Raw genomic sequence first — 22,874 nt, 5'->3', positions numbered from 1 at the left:
AAATACATGCACTTATTGTGATATTTATATAACACTTTTCTTTCTGTTTTAAATACCACGCATACGTCAAAACAAAGTAATCTTCAATAACCTGAAGTTTTGTTGAAAACGTAAAGAAGAAGAAGAAGATACCGTAATTTTAAAAGAGTGAAGTGCTTTTCATGCACTGATTTGTATTGTATATATGAGGTGTGTTGAGATGATTGAAACTGTAAATTTTCTCCTTGAAACGTTTCTTGAAATAAAGTTTATCGACAGGTTGTAGTGAGGTATTCCTATGGGCAACAATTGCGCCCTTTAATACTTGACTTGTTCCTGTACTGTTATGAATCACAGTAAAGAACCATTTAAATTGCATTGATTTGACAAATTCAACAACACTTACCGTTATCGTGATGATATTTTTTCGTTAAATAATCAATATTTTTTTAAATATACTGCCACAATTTACCGAAAGGAACTTTATCTAAATGGTGATAACTGTCCTTTCCTAGATTTTGATATTTCAGTTTTACACGGGAAACACAAAAAATTACGACAAAAGGAACGTTTTTTCGTTCCATTTTGTAAAATTTCCCTAATTTGGACGATGAGGTTCCTAAATTGGCACCATCTTTGGTGTTTATATATCGCAACTCGTTCGCTATACCCGTGTCAAAAAGGTTGTCTCATTGACAATCATACCAAATCTTTTTATTTTTTTATGTAATTATCGAGATAAATAGGGGAATGGTTGAGATGTCAACACTAGCACTACTAGTGTCTAAACCTTGTAATACATTAATATGTCTGTCCAAGGTCGGAAACCCCTTCAGAGATTTTCTTATGTCGTATCTTAATTTATTTTACTTTCAATTTCCTATGAAGAATTTGGTGTTTTATTCACATCTTTTATTTTTAGACATTTTAAAGACTGAGGTCTACTTAGAGTTTTCTTATATCATAGACACGTGTGTGTTGCCCTTAAGATGTCCTGTTTTGTATGCGTGTTGTTGGGTTGCTCTCTCGGGTGAATCGTCCTATAGATACAAGACAGTTTTACCGATTATTACACATGGGGCTCTTTTCTTCACAAAAAATCTTCCGACAAAAATTGATCGTAACTTATACTGAAAGGTTCATGACTTAAGATAATTTTTTCTCGTTAGTTATGTTGTGAAATTGATCACAGGCCTTTACGATAACGAGCATAAAAGAAAATACTAAATGAAGAATATCAGAATTATGGAGCAAGGGTATTAATTTATTTTATACATGACGCAGAATTAGAGCAACACCAGGTGTGTCACTAGTATAACAGAAACGAACACCTGTTAAAATTTTTACTTTTCTTGATCAATTGAAAAAACTTCCGTATCTGTTGGGTTTGTGTTGCTTCGTCTTTAGTTTTTGTATAGTATTAGTGGGAAAAGTGTATGTTTTCGTCTCTTTCCTTTATCCATGGTGCTGTCTGTATATATCTCAAGGGGAACCATACAACGCTTTTACTGCTACATTAAAAATAAGAAATATTTTTGAATTACGTTTATGTTCTTTTGAAAATCTCCGTATTTCTAATTCTAAATGTATTTTTTTTTTAGAGTCAACAGATACGGCATCAGAAATGTTGTATGATTCTTTTGATCATGATAAATTCCTATCAGATGTAGAAGATACATGTTTCCTAGACGACATCACAGAGGCAGATATAACGGCTTGTATAAGTAATGAACAGGTATTATACAGGAATACTTACGTTTGCAGCTTAAAGTAGCCCATGTGCTAACTACCCACTTCAACCAGAGTTTTCTTTCAATTTGTTCTACAAATAATTTCATGTGTCATATAACCGCATTAATGTTGTTTTATATTAACATTTGCGTGTCCTTGTCACAGCAAGGTACATAGAATATGTGATTTATTCATAACCAAACATAAATGAGAATTGACTTCGTTTAACCCTATGGAAAAATACTGATTAGCATATACAAACATTCTACAATGGCTTGAATAACGTCAATACGACGGTACATGCTCATTAATCGGATACTTGTAGATAACATCTTACATTGAACCGCTATTCATGTCCATTTTGTCTTGAATGTCAAACAGAACTCCAGTTAACACAAAAAAAAATAATAAGGAAAAAAATAAGATTAAACGATATTGACTTCCTGACACACTCTTCAAGTATACAGCGGTGCATGATCATATCAGTCGGTTTTTATTTAATCATACAGTACTATTATCGATGGAGGATAAATATATTTATTGATTTTTTTCCTGGACTGTTTTTAAATCTGGCTACATTTTTGCAAATTCTTCTGGGAGATTGCAGAAGATATGTAAATGTTGTGATGTTACACTATTGTTTCGGAAAAAGGGTTTAGGTTTGGTACCATTAAAACGTTTAAACCCGCTGCATTTGTTTGCACCTGTCCTAAGTCAGGAATCTGATGTTCAGTAGTTGTCGTTTGTTGATGTGGTTCATAAGTGTTTCTCGTTTCTCGTTTTTTATATAGATTAGACCGTTGGTTTTCCCGTTTGAATGGTTTTACACTAGTAATTTTTTGGGGCCCTTTATAGCTTACTGTTCGGTGTGAGCCAAGTCTCCGTGTTGAAGACCGTACTGTGACCTATAATGGTTTACTTTTATAAATTTTGACTTGGATGGAGAGTTGTGTCATTGGCACTCATACCACATCTTCTTATATCTAAATGATCATAAAATGCAAGTGTCATTGTTAATTATTCAAAAGAGGAAGTGCTTATTTACCATGGATTAAAATCCACAGTACCATATATTCAGACGTATTCTTCAAAGTTTTAATATTTTGGCTTATTTCCGAACATGTTACTAAATTAAACATGCCTACACATGGTTTTCGATAAGATTTTGACATTCTTAACTAAAGATAAATTTTATTGGAAGTGAGTTTAAAAAGTATCATATTGTGTTCCAGATACAAATTTTAAATCAGTTCGATCAAAGCGTCAAACGACTGCACTCTTGTGCTATTTTTTAATCTGATTTGCATATCCCTTCTTTGGCAACTACTAATGGTTTTATTCAAAGTTTTGGCCTATCGCTCCGTCAACAAAATCAATGCCAGCACTGTACCTGAATTATTACATTTAAAAACGATGTGATTTGGATGACAAAGTAGAAAATCAGACTTACAGCTGAGGAGAATTAGAGAAAAAAAATGAAGAATAAGAGATTATATAAATTTGTCTTATTATCATAATACTTATTAATTAGATGATATTTGTTTTTTTTATTCTTTATGCGGAAAGTTGGAGTATATATTGTCCTATATGAAAGTCAATAAGAATAATGCACAGTAACTGTATCGGGATAGTTGTTTTTCAGACACCTCACAAAGTATTATCCAGTCTACAAATCTGCAAAAAAAAAAGAGCAGTAAAAATACCATTGGTTGAAAAGCAAGGAAATAAATATGCAATTTTTTCGTCCTGCACTTGATTATTGGTATATATGATATTTGATGGTTGGTTCATCTAAAGAGTATCATTTACTTTTGTCCATATTGGCTATTCAAGACTCGTCATTCTTTTATCATGAGCACTTGAATCTTCGTTGTTATTAGAAAGCAGCCAATTTGGTAGTCAAAGAGTGAATTACATTCTCCGTTTAAACGCCTCGGCCAGTGTGTAACGTGGGGTATAAAGTTAAAATTACACAGAAATCATCTACGATCTGCCATCAACACAGAATTCTCAAATTACAAATCCCTCCCCTCCCCTAACAAAAAAGAAAACAAAACAAAAACATTTTTTTTTCAATAAATAGAAAAACAAGCAACATATGATCACATATAAAATATTTGAAAAATACATCATAACAAACAAAAACCTTAAATATATGACAAAAGACAACCACTGGTGAGGTGTCTGACTTATGATAGGTACAAGACAGTGTGGCGGGGTAAAACTAGTTTGTTCATTTGTACTTTTATTCCTCTGTAAGAATACATCAGTTGTTTATATTGATAGTAAGCATTTATTTGTTCTTACTGCATATTGTCATAATCTTATGGATTTGGCTATTTTTTATGTCCTATTTGGTAATATAGCTATTCAACTGTTTCGATTCGTATACATCTTTGGCTTTCAATATTCGGCTTTGAGTGTCCCTGATGAATCCAGAAAAGCGATTCGACCGCATGACATTTATAACGTGTTGTTTTCATTTTTTCCCCCATTCATTTTTCATACAGACATTGCCTTGTAATTAGAGAATTGTCCATTTCACCACCAATTTGATACCTAAATTTTGTGTTATTTTTGATTTCATAAATGTATCTTTTTCTTGTTCTGTTACGTGATTTTCTTCTTTGTCAGGTTGAAAGTTTTGATTTTATATTTTGGTTAAAGAAATTGGGTGGAAAAATTGGAAAAAGTTACAATGGTGGCAAAGAGAATGAGGTAAGATATAATGTATCGAACGTAATATGTAATATTTATTTCTATAAATATCATCTTCATCATGCAATTATTACATTACATAGATGTTTCTCTGCTCTCCTGAAATTTAACACATTTCATGGTTGTATCCTAAAAAATGTAGTTATAAGAATTGCATGCTTCTTTTATTTATTTCATAGGGTTGTCAAACTATTTTATTGCACATCAACACCCCAATAAAATTACAATAATAAACATACAGTTCTTAACACAAAATGATTAAACTAACTTAACGTTCAGTGGCAAATATTTCATGCATATTGGGGTAAAATTACTTCATTTTCTACATAAGGAAATGCCTGTACCAAGTCAGGAATATGACAGTTGTTTTTCATTCGTTTGATGTGTTTGAGCTTTGATTTGGCCATTTGTTGAGGGACTTTCCGTTTTGAATTTTCCTTGGAGTTCGGTAGTTTGGTAGTTTTACTTTTTGATAACAGCTGATTGCAGTTAGTACAAAAATTATCTAACCGTGACAGAGGTTCTTGTTGTTTATACTGTATTTCAACCACGTCACCATTTAGGGTATGTGCACAGTTCTGCTAAGTTTCTCAATTTCTTTTATCAACACTTCTGTTTTTACATCGGACCCTCACATCACGCTGATATACATGCATTTATTTGTTTTCTCATAAAATATCGTACAAATTAAGGTTATCCTTTATACAATCTGATTAAAATCCGATGTTATGATACGCTACACTCTCTCTCTAAGCGAAAACTAACAGCTGATTTTAATGAGATTGCACTTTATATGTAGTAACAACTTTTATTTTATTTTCTTCGAATAGCTTGCAATACTTTTGGGAGCAATAGAATACCTAAAGTACTTAAAATGGTACAAAGAATGCACCTTTGAGATAGCATCTCCTCTGAGTATATGTAGCCAGTCTAGTATAGAAGCAGATTACTCTCCGGAATACGGAGTACCAACTGATTTAAACGCAACTTTTAGACGAAAGTTAAGTTTTGGAGATGACACAACGATATCTAACAATGGACTACAAAATCAAAACAACCCACAAGTCTATAGTAGTGAAGGATTGAGTAATGTTTTTGATCCTTATTCCTCAATAAATCATCAGAATTGGCGGCGTATGTATGAAGAAGACAGTCAAAGTACTCTTCTCGGAAACAGGGACGAAGAAGGCAAGAGATTTACTGATAAACATGAAGACGTCAGCGACATGAGTTTTGCAGACGATAGCTCAGATATTAGAAACAAAGAGAACAGTCTTTCTGTCGATTTAAATTGCAGTGAGAATGCAAACTGGAGTTTTATGCATCAAAACTGTCCAAATATTAACAATGAAATGTATGCATCCATCCAGCAGATGTGCCTAGTTCAGGGCGAGAACTCTTGTGAAAGTACGCTGAACAACAGACTGACCATAGAAACTTCCAGTAGTAATGATGGACCGACTGAAGAAGAACTTATTCAGTACTATTGCAAACAGTACCCAGCTTTGTCAAGCTTGTTAACATTCCAATATAGTTCCGATGAAAGCGACAAACCAGTAAATAGAAAGACAAAACAGAAAAGAAGAACGAAGCGAAAGATTAAAAGACGTTCCGATAAGAAGACCAAGGCAGGATCTGGTAACAGTAAGACGGGGGACCATGTTGTAGAATCCACAGATACACAGGTAGTGGAAGCAGATTCAACTACTACTTCTCCAGAGAAAGAAATACATCAGAAATCTGTACAACTCAAACCTAGTAAGTTTTATATTTCGATGAATTTTGTAGGGGGAGGGGACAATTGATCTACTTTGATGAGAATACACACAAGCTTACAGCTATCGTTCAAAACTTTTTGGATGCCATTGAGAGGTACACTGCATCATCGCAGTTCTTGCTAAGAATTTATATTAATGAATACTAATGAATTTTCTTTTTTTATTAATGGAAGACGACGGAGAAAAACTTGTAATGATCTCTAAAGGTAAGATGTCGGTTTTTTTTATCTTTGTTCTTAACTATTTACAAATAAAAAAAAATGAGTCATCATTCTGTTTACCAGGTAAAAGGTCCAGTGGTTTAAAAAGACCAAAGAATGGATTTATAAGATTTTCAATCGAATACAGAAAAACCCTTGCCGAGAAACATCCAAATCTTGACAATAGAGACGTTTCAAAAATGCTTGGTCAAAAATGGAGAAAAATGACGGCTGAAGAGAGAAAACCCTATGAGTAAGTTTTCAAACTTTTTTTTTTGGCATTTCACACGTCACATAATTTATCTTTGGTCTCGCTTTTTAATAAGTCTGAAAAGTATTGTCACAGAGTGTTTATCATTTTAGACATTGCATTATATTGCGTGTATCTTTATAAAATAATCGTTGCATATGATAACCTGGATTTAAGAAATGCACGTGTAAAAATTGAATAATCTGCATTCACTTACTTGCATACTTTGGTCTTGTATTTCTCTATTCCACATAACAGTGCATGAAAAGTGTTAAAACCATTAGCACGTGCACATCTGCCAGCCATATTTCACCAGTTATTGCCATCAACGTATCTGTAGTTCACTAATTTTAGTTTATTAACAAACAATGCTAACTAAAATACTAAAAGCATTTTTTTTCTACGAAAAATTAGATTGATTTGCCTTTTCAATAATTGAAAATTGTGTAGCAATTTGGAATACTAGTTTCTGAAAAATTATCTCCCCTTCGCAGGGACAATCTAAAAGCTTTTACAAGGAAAAGATGATCAAGGTGCAAATCCTGTGCTTCTGGTCTTCTTTTTACGAATTTATGAATATAAGTACCTTAGATTTATATTACGCTACGAAATAAGAAATAGCTCGGAAATGATAAAGACACGAAGTTAAAAATCATGAAAGCAACATTTTTTTTCAAACCACAAAAGCCAATGCTAATGTACAGAGGAAAAATGTAACTGCCTAAACAGGATGTAAATTCGGTTTCAAAAATAAAATATAACACTTATATATCAATTCTATGAGAAAGACTAACTTTCCAGGGAAGAATTTGCTCATGACTTGGAGGAAATGAAGAAACAGAATCCCAGCTGGAAATATGCGCCTCATAAACGAACAGGTCATGATGAAATAGAACCCATGCCTAGTAGACTTAGGCCTAGAGACAAACTAAAGAGAAAGGTGCAATCAACAATTGCTGTTTTACCTTTTTTTAGTTTTGTAGTTTTTATTCATAGAAATAGATTTTCTTTTCTGCTTTATTATAATGGTTTGTTTGTTTGCATGTTTTTTTGTATAACAGTTAATTTTAATATTTCAGGAATTACAGTACTACATTAATCATTAAAGACCATCATGATATTATCTGTATAAAATTGGTCATTTAGATATTTACTTAATTTTGAGTTTTCGCCACTGAGCTACTATCGTTCATTGATAAAATATCAGACTTGCTTATTTCTTTATTTTTAAAAATTATTTTCTGATGTAATCATTAATCAAATTATTTTTCTGTTGAAAAACCATCATTTAAGTTTATTTTGTTGGTGTACATCTGGTTAGCTGCCACCTGGGTCCCAGCTGCTACGTATCATAATTAGGTGCTCAATATATCTATTGAGTTAGCTGTAATGTCATAATGTCTATGAGTTTCTGATGAAAGCAGAATGTCATCCGCCAATTTTAGGCAGTTAATTTACTTGCAGATTCACCGATTAACAGTTCTAATAAAATATTTCGGACAGATCATTGACATATAAACATTTAAACATCATTTTTATTTACAAATCATGTGTCCTTGTCAGGCAAGATACATAAACATCATAATACAGTAAGTATTATCATACCCCCGCTTTAAAAAAGTGGGGGTATACTGTTTTACCTCTCTCTGTCCGTCCGTCCGTCCATCCGTCCATCCATCCGTCAGTCAGTCAGTCCTTCAGTCCGTCCTTCCGTCTCATGAATATTTTTCGTCGCATCTTTCTCAGGAACTACATTACAAGGATTTCTGAAATTTGGTTTCAGGGTTTATATAAGTCAGCTATACCGTGTGATGCGTTTTCAGATTCATCACTCAACAACTTCCTGTTTACAGAACACTTATATCATTTTACACATGACTAGTAGCTAAGTTGAAAATTTTCGTCACATTTTTCTCAGGAACTACAATACAAGGGTTTCTGAAATTTGGTTTCAGGGTTTATATAAGTCAGTTATACCGTGTGTTTCGTTTTCAGATTCATCACTCAACAACTTCCTGTTTACCGAACACTTTTATAGATATTTTTACACTATTAAAATTATCCACTTGCGGCGGGGGTATCATCAGTGAGCAGTAGCTCGCAGTTTCACTTGTTAAACTTGCGAGTTTTTAGTGAAAATGCACAATACGACATATTTGAGTTCGACTGTAGTTTCTTTTCTATTTAATACTTCTTTTGTTTTCGGTAATATACATAGTTATTCAGTATAATTTTGAACGAATAGAAACGGTTCAATGAATAATCCGAGAAAAAATAACATATTTTTCATATTCAATTCTAACAGTATGTATTTTCTGTCTTATTAGTTTTCACCATATTTGATCAAAACATCATCTGCAAAGAAAAGACGTTTAAGTCCAAGAATAAAAAAGACCGGGAGAAAGGGAGCAATCATGAAGTGTACGATATGCTCGAAGTATCAACAAATTTACGGAGTTCCTGCCAAAAACATACAGAACCTTCAATCACTGTGGTATTTTAATTTAGTTATATTTAATTTGTTTTCGTTATGTATTTTTCTCGTTTAGTCTCATCTTGGTGTGGTTTAGTGAGAAAACACCAATTTGTTCTCTCGGAATAATGTATTCTTGTGTTTTAGGAATATTTCAAAACTATGTCAGTCTCGTTGTAAATTATAATTATTCCAATATCGAATCGTTTACAAAACTTATAGTTATGACCAATGTGAAGCTTGAGAAAAGTTTATTCTATATGTATATTTATATATAATATTTGCTTGATTGTCAATTAAATGATATTACAGTAATATTCCTTACAAGTTCAAGTAGGTGTCTGTAAAAGACGGAAAAAACCATGTTGCAATTTTTCTCCAAAAATTTAAACTTGAACTCAAATCATTTATCGGATGATTAGTTAAATCCATCAATTACAAGTTCTGGTGATACCCATAATTTATACAAACAACTTCTTGTTCGGCAACAAATATCATTATTGACTCAACAAAATTTCAGGTAGAAAATGTTTCTCGTTAGTGGTTTGAAAAGATGAACAAATCAGCAGACTCTTAAGCTAGACACTTTGTATGATATCGAATTATATGATTTTTCATTATCGATTTCAGGTTTTTGTATGATATCTAATTATATCAATCTTCATTGTCGATTTCAGGTTTTGCGGACTAAATCCAGATCCTAACAATAGTACATGCTTTCAAAAATCAGCATCTGCGACGAAAAATCTTATATCTTTGTCAGAAACAGCAACTATCAAAACGAGTGGACCTTTTACATCTGTGGTTTCAAGGTCATGCAATAGTGCTGCAGCTAAACCACAATATAAACCATTAAATGAGAGCTCTTCCGTGCGCTCTTCCTATCCTTGTAAACAGACAACAAGTTCTCCTGGTCTGACATCGGCTCTGGTATCAAATAGTTCACCGGCTCAGAAAAAGAAAAACTACTGTCATTCTAATGAATCGAAATTTCGGTCACACAGAAAGTCAGTCGTGGTTTCTCCGCATTTGATTGAAGTAAATGGGAAAAAAGCTTCTGTTGGACCATCTCCAGTAACGAGTACCTTGAATTCATTTGACCTACCATTATCGCTTACCCCATCAAAAATAATAGACAGAACAGTTTTACCTTTTCATGAACAATGTCCGGGAAGAAGAAGTCAAATTTCCAATCGCAAAACGTCCGTAGCTTCCACAGTAACGACACCCATATTAAATACTATTGGTATTCAGCCCATTATATCTCTAGTACCGCCGACCACAATGCAGATGTCTGTGGTGCCAAACCGTGAGTTGGTTTTAGGCTGCTCGCAAATTGTGCCTGAAACGCAAAACATCTTGAGTAATTTCAACGCTTTTATATCGTTCTTACCAGCTTCAGTATCAGTAGATACTGGTACACAAGATGGAAACACGAGAAGTTTGCCTACGTCAACAGTTATACCGGAAACCAGTCGGGCTATTAGCGCATCATTTGGAAGATCAATCACAACAGCTGCTGGAACGAACGCATTTCCTGCTGGTGCGTATATAACAGTCATTCCAAAGTCTCTGTGGTATTCCTTGTCACAGAGAAAATCGTGAGATAAGCATGGGATGAAATTATGAGCTGTTGATTTGTTTTTGATATGTATAAATACATATAATTGAAAAGCTACCCAAAATAGAGCATTGAGATTCAAGATTGATGATCTACGAAATACATGCTATCAATATTATTTTATTATTGTTATCACTGTAACAGTATACAGACAATATAAAACAATTTATGCGTATAAGAACCTCAAGTATAAATGAACTGGTATGATGTTCGATGCATTGCTATTTTATAGAAATCAAACAGAGTATAGCGACAATCTACAATTCTCTATAGTTAAGCATAGATAAAAGTTCTTTAAATTTTTCATTTTGAATGTGAAGCAGCTGTAAGCAGAATTGTTTTGGGCATTGGAGAAGATCGTGTCTTCTGTACTGTTCTCGAGTGGTTTTTCGATATGAATTATTTTATGAAGTACGACAATCGCGGTAATCGATATAAAAGTGAAGCTGTAAGCAGAATGAAATCTACAAAAATGTATAAAATTTGAATTGATTGCATGTATATATTTTTATTTTAGAATGGTTGTTACCATATATATTTGTTGCAACTTTTTGTTTTAAAATTTTATTTTTTGTTAATTGTACAAAATTTTCTATTAAAGTTTGTTGACTTGTTCTCATGCAAGTGTCTGTTTTTAAATATTTATTGAGAGGCCTACATCTATACTTGTTGACAGATATGATATATAATTTAAGCTATTAAACCAAGAGTTCCAAATGGTGAAGTTGAAATCATCGCTTCGTAAATTTTATGGACGCCATCACGAGTTGGTTGACCGTTATGGAATATATATATAACCGTTTCACAGATGAAATCGGATATGTTCCTTATGTCGTAACTACAATACCCTTCCCTTTTCACGAATGTGACCTACCGAATTAGATTATTTACCGGATTTGTAATAACATAAGCAACACGACGGTTGCCACATGTGGAGCAGGATCTGCTTACCCTTCCGGAACACCTGAAATCACCCCCAGTTTTTGGTGGGGTTCGTGTTGTTTAGTCATTAGTTTTCTATGTTGTGTCATCTGTACTATTATTTGTCTGTTTGTCTTTTTATTTTTGGCCATGGCGTTGTCAGTTTGTTTTCGATCTATGAGTTTGACTGTCCCTCTGGTATCTTTCGTCCCTCTTTTATCAGATAAAATTGAGAATGGAAATGGGGAATATGTCAAAGAGACAACAACCCGACCAAAGAGCACACAACAGCCGAAGGCCACCAATGGGTCTTCAATGTCACATGTAAAATACAATACGTTATTCAGTGTTTCATTTCAGAAACTCATACTTTATAAAGATATAAGAAGATGTGGTATGAGTGCCAATGAGACAACTCTCCATCCAAGTCACAATTTGTAAAAGTAAATCATTATAGGTCAAAGTACGGCCTTCAACATGGAAACTTGGCTCACAACGAACAGCAAGCTATAAAGGGTCCCAAAAATGACAAGTGTAAAACCATTAAAATAGGAAAACTAACGGTATAATATATATAAAAAACGAGAAACGAAAAAAATTTATGAATCACATCAACAAACGACAACCACTGAACATCAGGTTCCTGACTTGGGACAGGTGCAAACAAATGCAGCGGGTTTAAACGTTTTAATAGGCGCCAACCTTCACCCTACCTGAAATAGTGTAACGTCACAACATAGAAAGACACACTATGAAATATCAATTGAAATGGCTGAACTCAATCAAAAGACATATTAACAAAAACAAATGAACATACACTGATCGAATAAATTTGATCTATGACACAATGTAAATACAAAGTTAATAAAACAAGGGGTTAGATATAAAACAATATCAGAAAGTATGTATATAGTTTTATTTTATTATTATTATTAAGTGGTATACCAGCTTCAAAATGTCCATTTGAATTGTTTGCAAAAAATGCGAATAATAAACACAGCGAAGATAAAACTCCATCTAAGGTCCAAACCGCGAACAAATTCCTTCGTGGAAATTAACAGATATATATGCGGTAGTCAAACTATCCAGACAAAAAAAAAATAGAAACAAATGGATAATTAATAATTTTATTTTATTTTGAATCGTTTAAAAACTATCAAATAAGTATATGACTCTCCCTCTTATGTGAACATTGCACAAAATTCACTGAAATTTCCAATTGGTTTTGGGCATTGGAGAAGATCGTGTCTTCTGTACTGTTCTCGAGTGGTTTTTCGATATGAATTATTTTATGAAGTACGACAAACGCGGTAATCGATATAAAAGTGAAGGACGACAAGATATCAGCAGATTAAGTACTTTTGAGGTTGCTTTTGTGACATCCTTTCATACGGCATAATATTGTTTTGTGTTTCGTAATGGTGTGTGATTAATTGTTTTGTGTTTTTGGTATCTGTTATTTCGTAATGGTGGGTGTTTAATTGTTTTGTGTTTTTGTATCTGTTATTTCGTAATGGTGGGTGATTAATTGTTTTGTGTTTTTGGTATCAAGTCATAGGCATCGTCAGTGTCCGACTGTATATTGCCCTCTATGTGTCTTTTGGTCATTGGATTGCTCTCTCATTGACATGTGATCCTACAACTCCTTTGTTCGTATAAAATATTTAAACTTTTTCTTGATTACATTATTTAGCCAAACAAGTACAAAAGTCTGTTTAACGTGTTTACTTATATCGATATAGCTGTAAAATATTGGATGTGGCTTAACCTTCCTTATTTTTCATTTGATAACACGTTTATAGTAAGGTTCCATATTTCTGGTAAAATTTAGTGAATGTTCAGTTTTTGTATTGAAAATATTTCATTCAACAGAATCAAATTCATTACTGAAAAAATACACATAGTTAGCTAGAGCTATAAAACTCCAAAAGGGAGAAACCAGGGAAATTGAAGACCAGTAAAAGAAGGGTTAACAATGAGGAAACAAAAGTCATATCGCGTTCATTTTACATCAGGGTAATGGGTATGAAGACGTCCATATGAAATTGTTATATATCAAGATCTAGAAAAAGACAATTAGTGTTCACTTTTGATTAAATAAGATAAGTTGACTTGGTTAACACACAAACTTTACCAGTGCAACTTGGTTTCTACAAGCATATTCCTTCACCATGGTGATGATGATGATGAACTCCATAACAGATTCAACAAAGTGATAGATGTCCTAAACAACTTTAACCACAGACTGAACCTTAAATGTTGACGACGACTCATTGTTGGAATTTTTTCCCCCCAGTTTTCTTAAAAAAATCATCTAATTCAGGTTTCACAATAGTTAATTAATTTATGTCATTGAATAATTAAACTGACTTCTTCATTTCAAGCTACTACTCAATGTGTGCACGCAAAGAATCATAAGTTTTGATAGATGCTTAAGCTCCTGTTGGTCTGTATGATATCGCTGTGTATGTCTACCATAAGATCTACCTGGTTCTGTATGATATCGCTGTGTATGTCTACCATAAGATGTACCTGGTTCTGTATGATATCGCTGTGTATGTCTACCATAAGATCTACCTGGTTCTGTATGATATCGCTGTGTATGTCTACCATAAGATGTACCTGGTTCTGTATGATATCGCTGTGTATGTCTACCATAAGATGTACCTGGTTCTGTATGATATCGCTGTGCATGTCTACCATAAGATATACCTGGTTCTGTATGATATCGCTGTGTATGTCTACCATAAGATCTACCTGGTTCTGTATGATATCGCTGTGTATGTCTACCATAAGATATACCTGGTTCTGTATGATATCGCTGTGTTTGTCTACCATAAGATATACCTGGTTCTGTATGATATCGCTGTGTATGTCTACCATAAGATCTACCTGGTTCTGTATGATATCGCTGTGTATTTCTACCATAAGATCAACCTGGTTCTGTATGATATCGCTGTGCATGTCTACCATAAGATATACCTGGTTCTGTATGATATCGCTGTGTATTTCTACCATAAGATCAACCTGGTTATGTATGATATCGCTGTGTATGTCTACCATAAGATCTACCTGGTTCTGTATGATATCGCTGTGTATGTCTACCATAAGATATACCTGGTTCTGTATGATATCGCTGTGTATGTCTACCATAAGATCTACCTGGTTCTGTATGATATCGCTGTGTATGTCTACCATAAGATCTACCTGGTTCTGTATGATATCGCTGTGCATGTCTACCATAAGATCTACCTGGTTCTGTATGATATCGCTGTGTATGTCTACCATAAGATCTACCTGGTTCTGTATGATATCGCTGTGTATGTCTACCATAAGATCTACCTGGTTCTGTATGATATCGCTGTGTTTGTCTACCACAAGATCTACCTGGTTCTGTATGATATCGCTTTGTATGTCTACCATAAGATCTACCTGGTTCGGACAACAGACCTTCAAAAACCTCAGTTAATCAACTACTGTATATTCCGGACAAGAAGGAGTCTTAATCTGACAATTACGGACACAATAATCTTGAATTACACATCTCCAGATGTTGCGACAATGTGTTTTTGTTTTATACATGAATGTCGTTTGGTTGTTGTCACTTTTAAAGAATGTATATTTCTTTTGAAATAACTACAAACATGAATATTATTCACCACTTTAATGCTTAAAGTAGAATAGACAGGAAATGAAACATTGAATTAACATCAAAGTTGAATTTAACTCATCAGTGACGCTCAAATGAAAAAAGTTAAAAACATCAACACGAGATCACTAGTCTTTCATTTTCTGCTAATTATTATTTCTCAGAGCCTGATAAAAATGTTGATAGATCAGTACAAACAACACTAGTATAACACCACCACATTAAAACTGTATCATTGGATTGTCTGTATTCATACCTCAATGTTTTATGGTTCTACAAAGAATTAGTTGTTGATTTAAAATCTTTGATAGATATGTTTAATTTATTCACAACTTGTCTAGACATAGACCGATTTCAAACTTGACCTATGGGTCAGACAATTGTCTATTGTTGAAATTTAGATGTTGCTTGGCTTTCTTTTTTGTTATTGTTGGGTTCACACAGTACAAAGACAATAATGATTATAGATTGCCAAAACAAGTCATCACCATTTTCCTCCGTAGCATCAAAAGACAAAAAGAAGCTATAATGAGTCTGTGTCACTCACCTGGAACTATGTGCACCTTCAACAATAGCCACTTTCCAACATCGAAGACTAGAATATAATTCATGACTAAAATATCTTTATTGTTGATCTAGTATTGTTGATCAATTTTGTTTAAAGTTTCTATCTACAAGAGTTTTAGCCCAAAATCAACACAAAAAAGGTAAAAAAGCATCATTCAAGTGCAACAACCCATTTAAGAAGTTTACTGACAATTTTGTCTTTGTAGACCAATTTGTAGATCTTGTCTTGCTGATAATTTTATATGTTTAGTTTTTCTTTATCTATTATAGTTACACCAAAAATGTAAAACAGGCAAAATTAATTTTTCAAAAGCTATAACTCCTATAAAGTGTAGACTGACAATTCAGCCATGTTGACAAATTTGTAGACCTAGCCCTGATAAAATTTTTTTCTTTAAAGTTTTTCTGCATCTATTATACCTTTCAAGATGATAGGCAACAACACAAAAGAAATGGAAAAACAAGAGTGCACACGCCGAAATGTCTTGCCTTTTTTAAACTTATCATTGAATTCATGTTGAAAGTCTGTAATATGAAAGTTTTACTAAAAATATCACATAAACTTAACATTATCAATGCTCTATGAAAATAAGGTCAAGGTCAGATTAACCCTACCAGATGGACATGTACACCTTACAATCATTCCATACACCAAATATAGTGGCCCTAATGCTCATAGTATCCGAGAAACAGTTCAAACCACAAAATCTTAGCATTAACCAATGAACCATGAAAATGAGGTCAAGGTCATAAGAACCCCGACAGACAGACAATTACACCCTACAATAGTTCCATACACCAAAATATGATTGACCTATTGCTTATAGTATCTGAGAAAAAGACCAAACCACAAAAACTAAACATTGTCTATTGAACCATGAAATTGAGGTTAAGGTCAGATAAAACCTGCCAGACGGACATGTACACCTTACAATCATTCCATACACATGTACACCAAATATAGTTGACCAAATGCTTATTGTATTGAAGATACGGACTTGACCACATAACTTTAGCCTTGATCACTGACAGGGAAGGGTACGATTACTGACAAAATTAATCGATTAATAATCGATTACTTGAAGGATTTTTGTGTAGTCCATTAATAATCGATTACTTGAAGGATTTTTGTGTAATCGATTAATAATCAATTATTAAGATTTCTGTATGTAATCGATTACTATATCAAATTACATTACTTTTTGATTACTGTCAATTACATGCTACAAAATTTTGGAAAAAGAAAGTTAAGACACAATTAGGTTCCTCAAGATATTATTATGATTCTAAGCTAAAACTCCAACTCTTCTTGAAAATTATGCTTTAAAGAATTTTAATACAATTAAGATCTTTATTTCAATGTAGTTCAGAACTTAACTTTAATGAAACTTTTTTACTAAAGTAATCGAAAAGTTATCGATTATTACATCATATTTTTGGCTGTAATCGATTAAATTACAATTACATGTAATCGAAAAATTGAATGATTACAGATTAAAGTCGATTACTTGAAAAAATGTAATCAATTACAATCGATTACGATTACAGATTACGATTCCCTTATCCCTGATCACTGATCAATGAAATGAGATGAAGGTCAGGTGAACCCTACCTTACGCACATGTCGACGTCGCAAGGAACCCATATACCAAATATAAATATCCTATAATACTCATAATAAGTGAGTATTTCACTTGACAAAAAAATGATTTTATTTTCAAGCAGTCATTGAACCATGAAAAGGAGGTCAAGGACAACGGATATATGACAGACATGTAACATAAGGTATTTATATACAAGGTATGAAGCATCTAGGTATTCTACCTTCTGAAATATAAAGCTTTATACAAATAGTTTACGCCGTCGCCAGATTGTAATCTCTATATTTCACATTCTGCGACTTTCATCGCAGGCGAGACAAAAAAAATCATCATTTAAGGACAGTAATTCTATAAGGAGTTGAGGGTAAATTAAGGCCATGCTGATTGATTTGCTAATCATTATTGCCATTTGTTAAGGTTTCTTTCTACATATTACAGGTGTTTATATGTTTCGGAGTTTAGTTTGACGTCCATTTTCACTGAACTAGTACACATTTTTGTTTAGGGGCCAGCTGAAGCCCGCCTTCGGGTGTGGGATTTTCTCGCTGTGTTGAAGACCCATTGGTGGCCTTGTGCTGTTTTCTGCCCTATGGTCTGGTTGTTGTCTCTTTGACACATTCCCCATTTCCATTCTCAATTTTATGTTGTAATAGGAAAAGATAAAAAATATATGGTTTTATTATTTTTTTATTTAAGGCAATAACTCCCTTTAAGCAGTCGTCTGACAATCTTTGACAATATGGACAGTTGGTAAATCTTTACATTCTGAACATTTTTGGCCTGGTAAGATTTTCTTTATTGATAACAGTTTTCAAAATAAAAGACACATGGACAAAACTTGCATTTTACCCCTATGTTCTATTCTTAGACTTAGTTGGCCCCGTCTTGACCAGAGAACATTTTTAAAAGTTAACAGGAGACGAAGACGGACACCAAGTGATGAGAATAGCTCAATTTGGCCTTTGGACTAAGTGAGCTAAAATCTAATTCCAAAACAACCTTGGAATGCACACTTGTGCATCTTATGAAGCTTTTTTCTCGAATATGGTCCAATTTAAATGCCAAATGTAGGGTACATTTATTTTTATTAAATAAACTGTTGAAACAGAGATATGTCTGGTCTGTTGCCAAAACAATTCAGAAAAAGACAATCTGATGGAAAGCAACATTGCTTATCAATTCAAAGTCGCTGGACCATGATATAGTGGACAGGGCCTCGAAATGGTTGACAAAATGAGATGAACAGACAGTAATGCAACTTTATAGAAAATACCATTGATCTATCACAAGTAGATATTATCAAACTGACTTAAGAAGAAAACTTAACATTGAAAATTGCTTACTAATTCAAAGTCACTGAACCATGACCTAAAGAACAAGACACAATGCTTAATACCACAAAATACAGATCAAGTATGAAATTGGGTGGCGTCACATTTACCGTTCTTGAGTTATGCCCCTTTATAAATGGAAAAATTGCTAAATCTGTCGTTTCCATTCTCTAACTTTAGTTTGCCTCAACCAAATGTTATGAAACTTATACACAATGCTTATACATGTAATCACAAAACGGTCCTAATTACACGAATTCTGCATCTGTATGTGGAAGTTGGCTCATGCATATTTACAAGCAGGGGCATCTGTGGCCCATAGACACATTCTCCATTTATTTGCTTTTGAACTCACCCACTCCCAAAGAAAAGATCTAAAGAACCAGAATGGCTTCAATCATTTTGTAAGGACAATAACTCTTATAATGAGTCAAATGACAGTATCAATCATATGTGCATTTTGAATAGATACTGTGGCTCAACTTTAATATACGGTAGAAGTAGTTCCTAACCCAATTACATATTCATACATTTGCAATGATATGAATGTTGTATCAAATATTCTATCGATTCCTGAAACGTAGTCTCAAATGACAGACACATAGACACCTCGACACATAGACACCTCGACACCTCGACACATAGACACATCAACACATCGACACATAGACACATCGACACATAGACACATAGACACATCGACACATCGACATATCGACACATCGACACATCGACAAATCGACATTTTTAATGACTTTTAATTGTATATTAGACAATACTTCAGAAAGTTGAAGAAACTGTAACTGGCGAAAATGTAGCAACGTCTTCAATAAAATTATAAAAATTTTACCATTTGAAAATCCAAATTTGTATCGGTACATGAATTCTTAGATAAAGCTCTAGTACACTTTTAAAACACCTATGGTACAAGGTAATGCTAAACCCTAACATAAACCCTAACCCTAACCCTAACCCTAACCTGAACCCTAACTAAGAGTGCTCTTATACACAGCCTACGGCGCTAGTTTGCTTTTTGATATAGCTTCGGCGTTAGATTGCCATTTGACTCAACCAACGTAGTTGTATGTAGCCTACGGCGTTAGATTGCCATTTGACACAACCAATGTAGTTGTATGTAGCCTACAGCGTTAGATTGCCATTTGACACAAACAATGTAGTTGTATGTAGCCTACAGCGTTAGATTGCCATTTGACACAAACAACGTAATTGTATGTAGCTTATACGGCGGTAGATTGCTAATTAACACTGCCAACGGCGTAAGATTGATGTTTGTCACAGCCTACGGCGATAGTTTGCCAATTGACACTACCTACGTAGCAAAACAAAACTAACAAACAAACAAATATCTGAGATATAGCTGTAGTACACTTTGAAAAAACCTATGGTACAAGATAACGCTAAACCCTAACATGAACCATAACCTAACCCTAATCCTAACCCTAACCTTAACATAAACCCTAACCCTAACCCTAACCCTAACCCTAACCCTAACTCTTACCTTAATCCTAACCTTAACCCTAACTAAGATGGCTCTTATACACAGCCTACGGTGCTATATTGCTCTTTGACACAGCCTACGGCGCTAGATTGCTTTTTGACATAGCCTACGGCGTTAGATTGCCCTAACATTAACCTTAACTAAGATTGCTCTTATACACAGCCTACGGCGCTAGATTGCCTCTTTGACACAGCCTACGGTGCTAGATTGCTCTTTGACACAGCCAACGGCGCTAGATTTCTCTTTGACATAGTATACGGCGTTACATTGCCATTTGAAACAACCAACGTAGTTGTATGTAGCCTACGGCGTTAGATTACCTTTTGACACAACCAAAGTAGTTGTATGTAGCCTACGGCGATACATTGCCATTTGTAGCTTACCTCGATAGATTGCTAATTAACACAGCTTACAGCGTAAGATTGATGTAAGTCACAGACTACGGTGCTAGTTTGCCTATTGCCACTACCTACGTAGCTATAGTAAAATTTGCAAAAACCTACGGTGCAGGATAAGGCTAAACCCTAATATGAACCCTAACCCTTACCCTTACCCTTACCTTTACCCTAACCCTAGCCCTAACTCTAACCCTTACTCTAACCTTAACCCTAACTTTGATTGCTCTTATACACAGCCTACGGCGCTATATTGCTTTTGACATAGCCTACGGCGTTATTTTGCCAATTGACACTACCTACGTAGCAAAACAAAACAAACAAACAAACAAATATTTGAGATACTAGTAATTCAAAATGTCAATGTGTCGATGTGTCGATGTGTCTATATGTCGATGTGTCGATGTGTCTATATGTCGATGTGTCTATATGTTGATGTGTCGATGTGTCTATATGTCGATGTGTCGATGTGTCGATGTGTCGATATGTCGATGTGTCAATGTGTCGATGTGTCCATGTGTCCGTATTAGCCATTAAATGTAATGCCGATTCACTCATAATAATCCGCTGATGAGAACTATTTCTTCCGTATACTCCAGTTGAACTCAACTGTAATATACGGTAGAAGTAGTTCCTAACCCAATTACATATTCATACATTTGCAATGATATGAATGTTGTATCAAATATTATATCGATTCCTGAAACGTAGTCTCAAATGACAGATACATAGACACCTCGACACCTCGACACATAGACACATCGACACATAGACACATAGACAAATCGACACATCGACATATCGACACATCGACACATCGACAAATCGACATTTTTAATGACTTTTAATTGTATATAAGACAATACTTCAGAAAGTTGAAGAAACTGTAACTGGCGAAAATGTAGCAACGTCTTCAATAAAATTATAAAAATTTTACCATTTGAAAATCCAAATTTGTATCGGTACATGAATTCTTAGATAAAGCTCTAGTACACTTTTAAAACACCTATGGTACAAGGTAATGCTAAACCCTAACATAAACCCTAACCCTAACCCTAACCCTAACCTGAACCCTAACTAAGAGTGCTCTTATACACAGCCTACGGCGCTAGTTTGCTTTTTGATATAGCTTCGGCGTTAGATTGCCATTTGACTCAACCAACGTAGTTGTATGTAGCCTACGGCGTTAGATTGCCATTTGACACAACCAATGTAGTTGTATGTAGCCTACAGCGTTAGATTGCCATTTGACACAAACAACGTAATTGTATGTAGCTTATACGGCGGTAGATTGCTAATTAACACTGCCAACGGCGTAAGATTGATGTTTGTCACAGCCTACGGCGATAGTTTGCCAATTGACACTACCTACGTAGCAAAACAAAACTAACAAACAAACAAATATCTGAGATATAGCTGTATTACACTTTGAAAAAACTTATGGTACAAGATAACGCTAAACCCTAACATGAACCATAACCTAACCCTAATCCTAACCCTAACCTTAACATAAACCCTAACCCTAACCCTAACCCTAACCCTAACTCTTACCTTAATCCTAACCTTAACCCTAACTAAGATGGCTCTTATACACAGCCTACGGTGCTATATTGCTCTTTGACACAGCCTACGGCGCTAGATTGCTTTTTGACATAGCCTACGGCGTTAGATTGCCCTTACATTAACCTTAACTAAGATTGCTGTTATACACAGCCTACGGCGCTAGATTGCCTCTTTGACACAGCCTACGGCGCTAGATTGCTCTTTGACACAGCCAACGGCGCTAGATTGCTCTTTGACATAGTCTACGGCGTTAAATTGCCATTTGAAACAACCAACGTAGTTGTATGTAGCCTACGGCGTTAGATTACCTTTTGACACAACCAAAGTAGTTGTATGTAGCCTACGGCGATACATTGCCATTTGTAGCTTACCTCGATAGATTGCTAATTAACACAGCTTACAGCGTAAGATTGATGTAAGTCACAGACTACGGTGCTAGTTTGCCTATTGCCACTACCTACGTAGCTATAGTAAAATTTGCAAAAACCTACGGTGCAGGATAAGGCTAAACCCTAATATGAACCCTAACCCTTACCCTTACCCTTACCCTTACCCTTACCCTTACCTTTACCCTAACC

The 22,874-nt window shown here is 34.4% G+C and overlaps 1 protein-coding gene across 1 annotated transcript; it reads right to left on the bottom strand.

The window, feature by feature from the left end:
- Positions 1 to 13,719: 13,719 nt before the first annotated feature.
- On the bottom strand, positions 13,720 to 20,704 carry LOC127701820 (histidine-rich glycoprotein-like). Its single transcript, XM_052205787.1, has 4 exons — positions 20,659 to 20,704; positions 14,744 to 15,121; positions 14,159 to 14,563; positions 13,720 to 13,733 (listed from the first exon to the last, which is right to left on the bottom strand). The coding sequence occupies exons 1-4, from the start codon at positions 20,702 to 20,704 to the stop codon at positions 13,720 to 13,722; spliced, it is 843 nt and encodes a 280-aa protein (XP_052061747.1).
- Between the last annotated feature and the right edge of the window lie 2,170 nt (positions 20,705 to 22,874).

Source organism: Mytilus californianus, unplaced genomic scaffold (genome assembly GCF_021869535.1).
Source record: "Mytilus californianus isolate M0D057914Y unplaced genomic scaffold, xbMytCali1.0.p SCAF_5, whole genome shotgun sequence".
Classification (NCBI taxonomy): domain Eukaryota; kingdom Metazoa; phylum Mollusca; class Bivalvia; order Mytilida; family Mytilidae; genus Mytilus; species Mytilus californianus.
Note: the sequence above shows the minus strand (reverse complement) of the source record. Positions and strands in the feature narration are given on the sequence as shown.

What these genes read in the sequence shown, in the direction of transcription:
- LOC127701820 (XM_052205787.1), bottom strand. Translation starts at nt 20,704, where the DNA reads ATGTATCGCCGTAGGCTACATACAACTACTTTGGTTGTGTCAAAAG. An exon ending in TACTTTGGTTGTGTCAAAAG is followed by an intron (nt 15,122 to 20,658) that starts GTAATCTAACGC and finishes AGGTTTTTGAAG; the next exon opens with GTCTGTTGTCCGAACCAGGT. An exon ending in GCGATATCATACAGAACCAG is followed by an intron (nt 14,564 to 14,743) that starts GTAGATCTTATG and finishes ATACAGAACCAG; the next exon opens with GTAGATCTTATGGTAGACAT.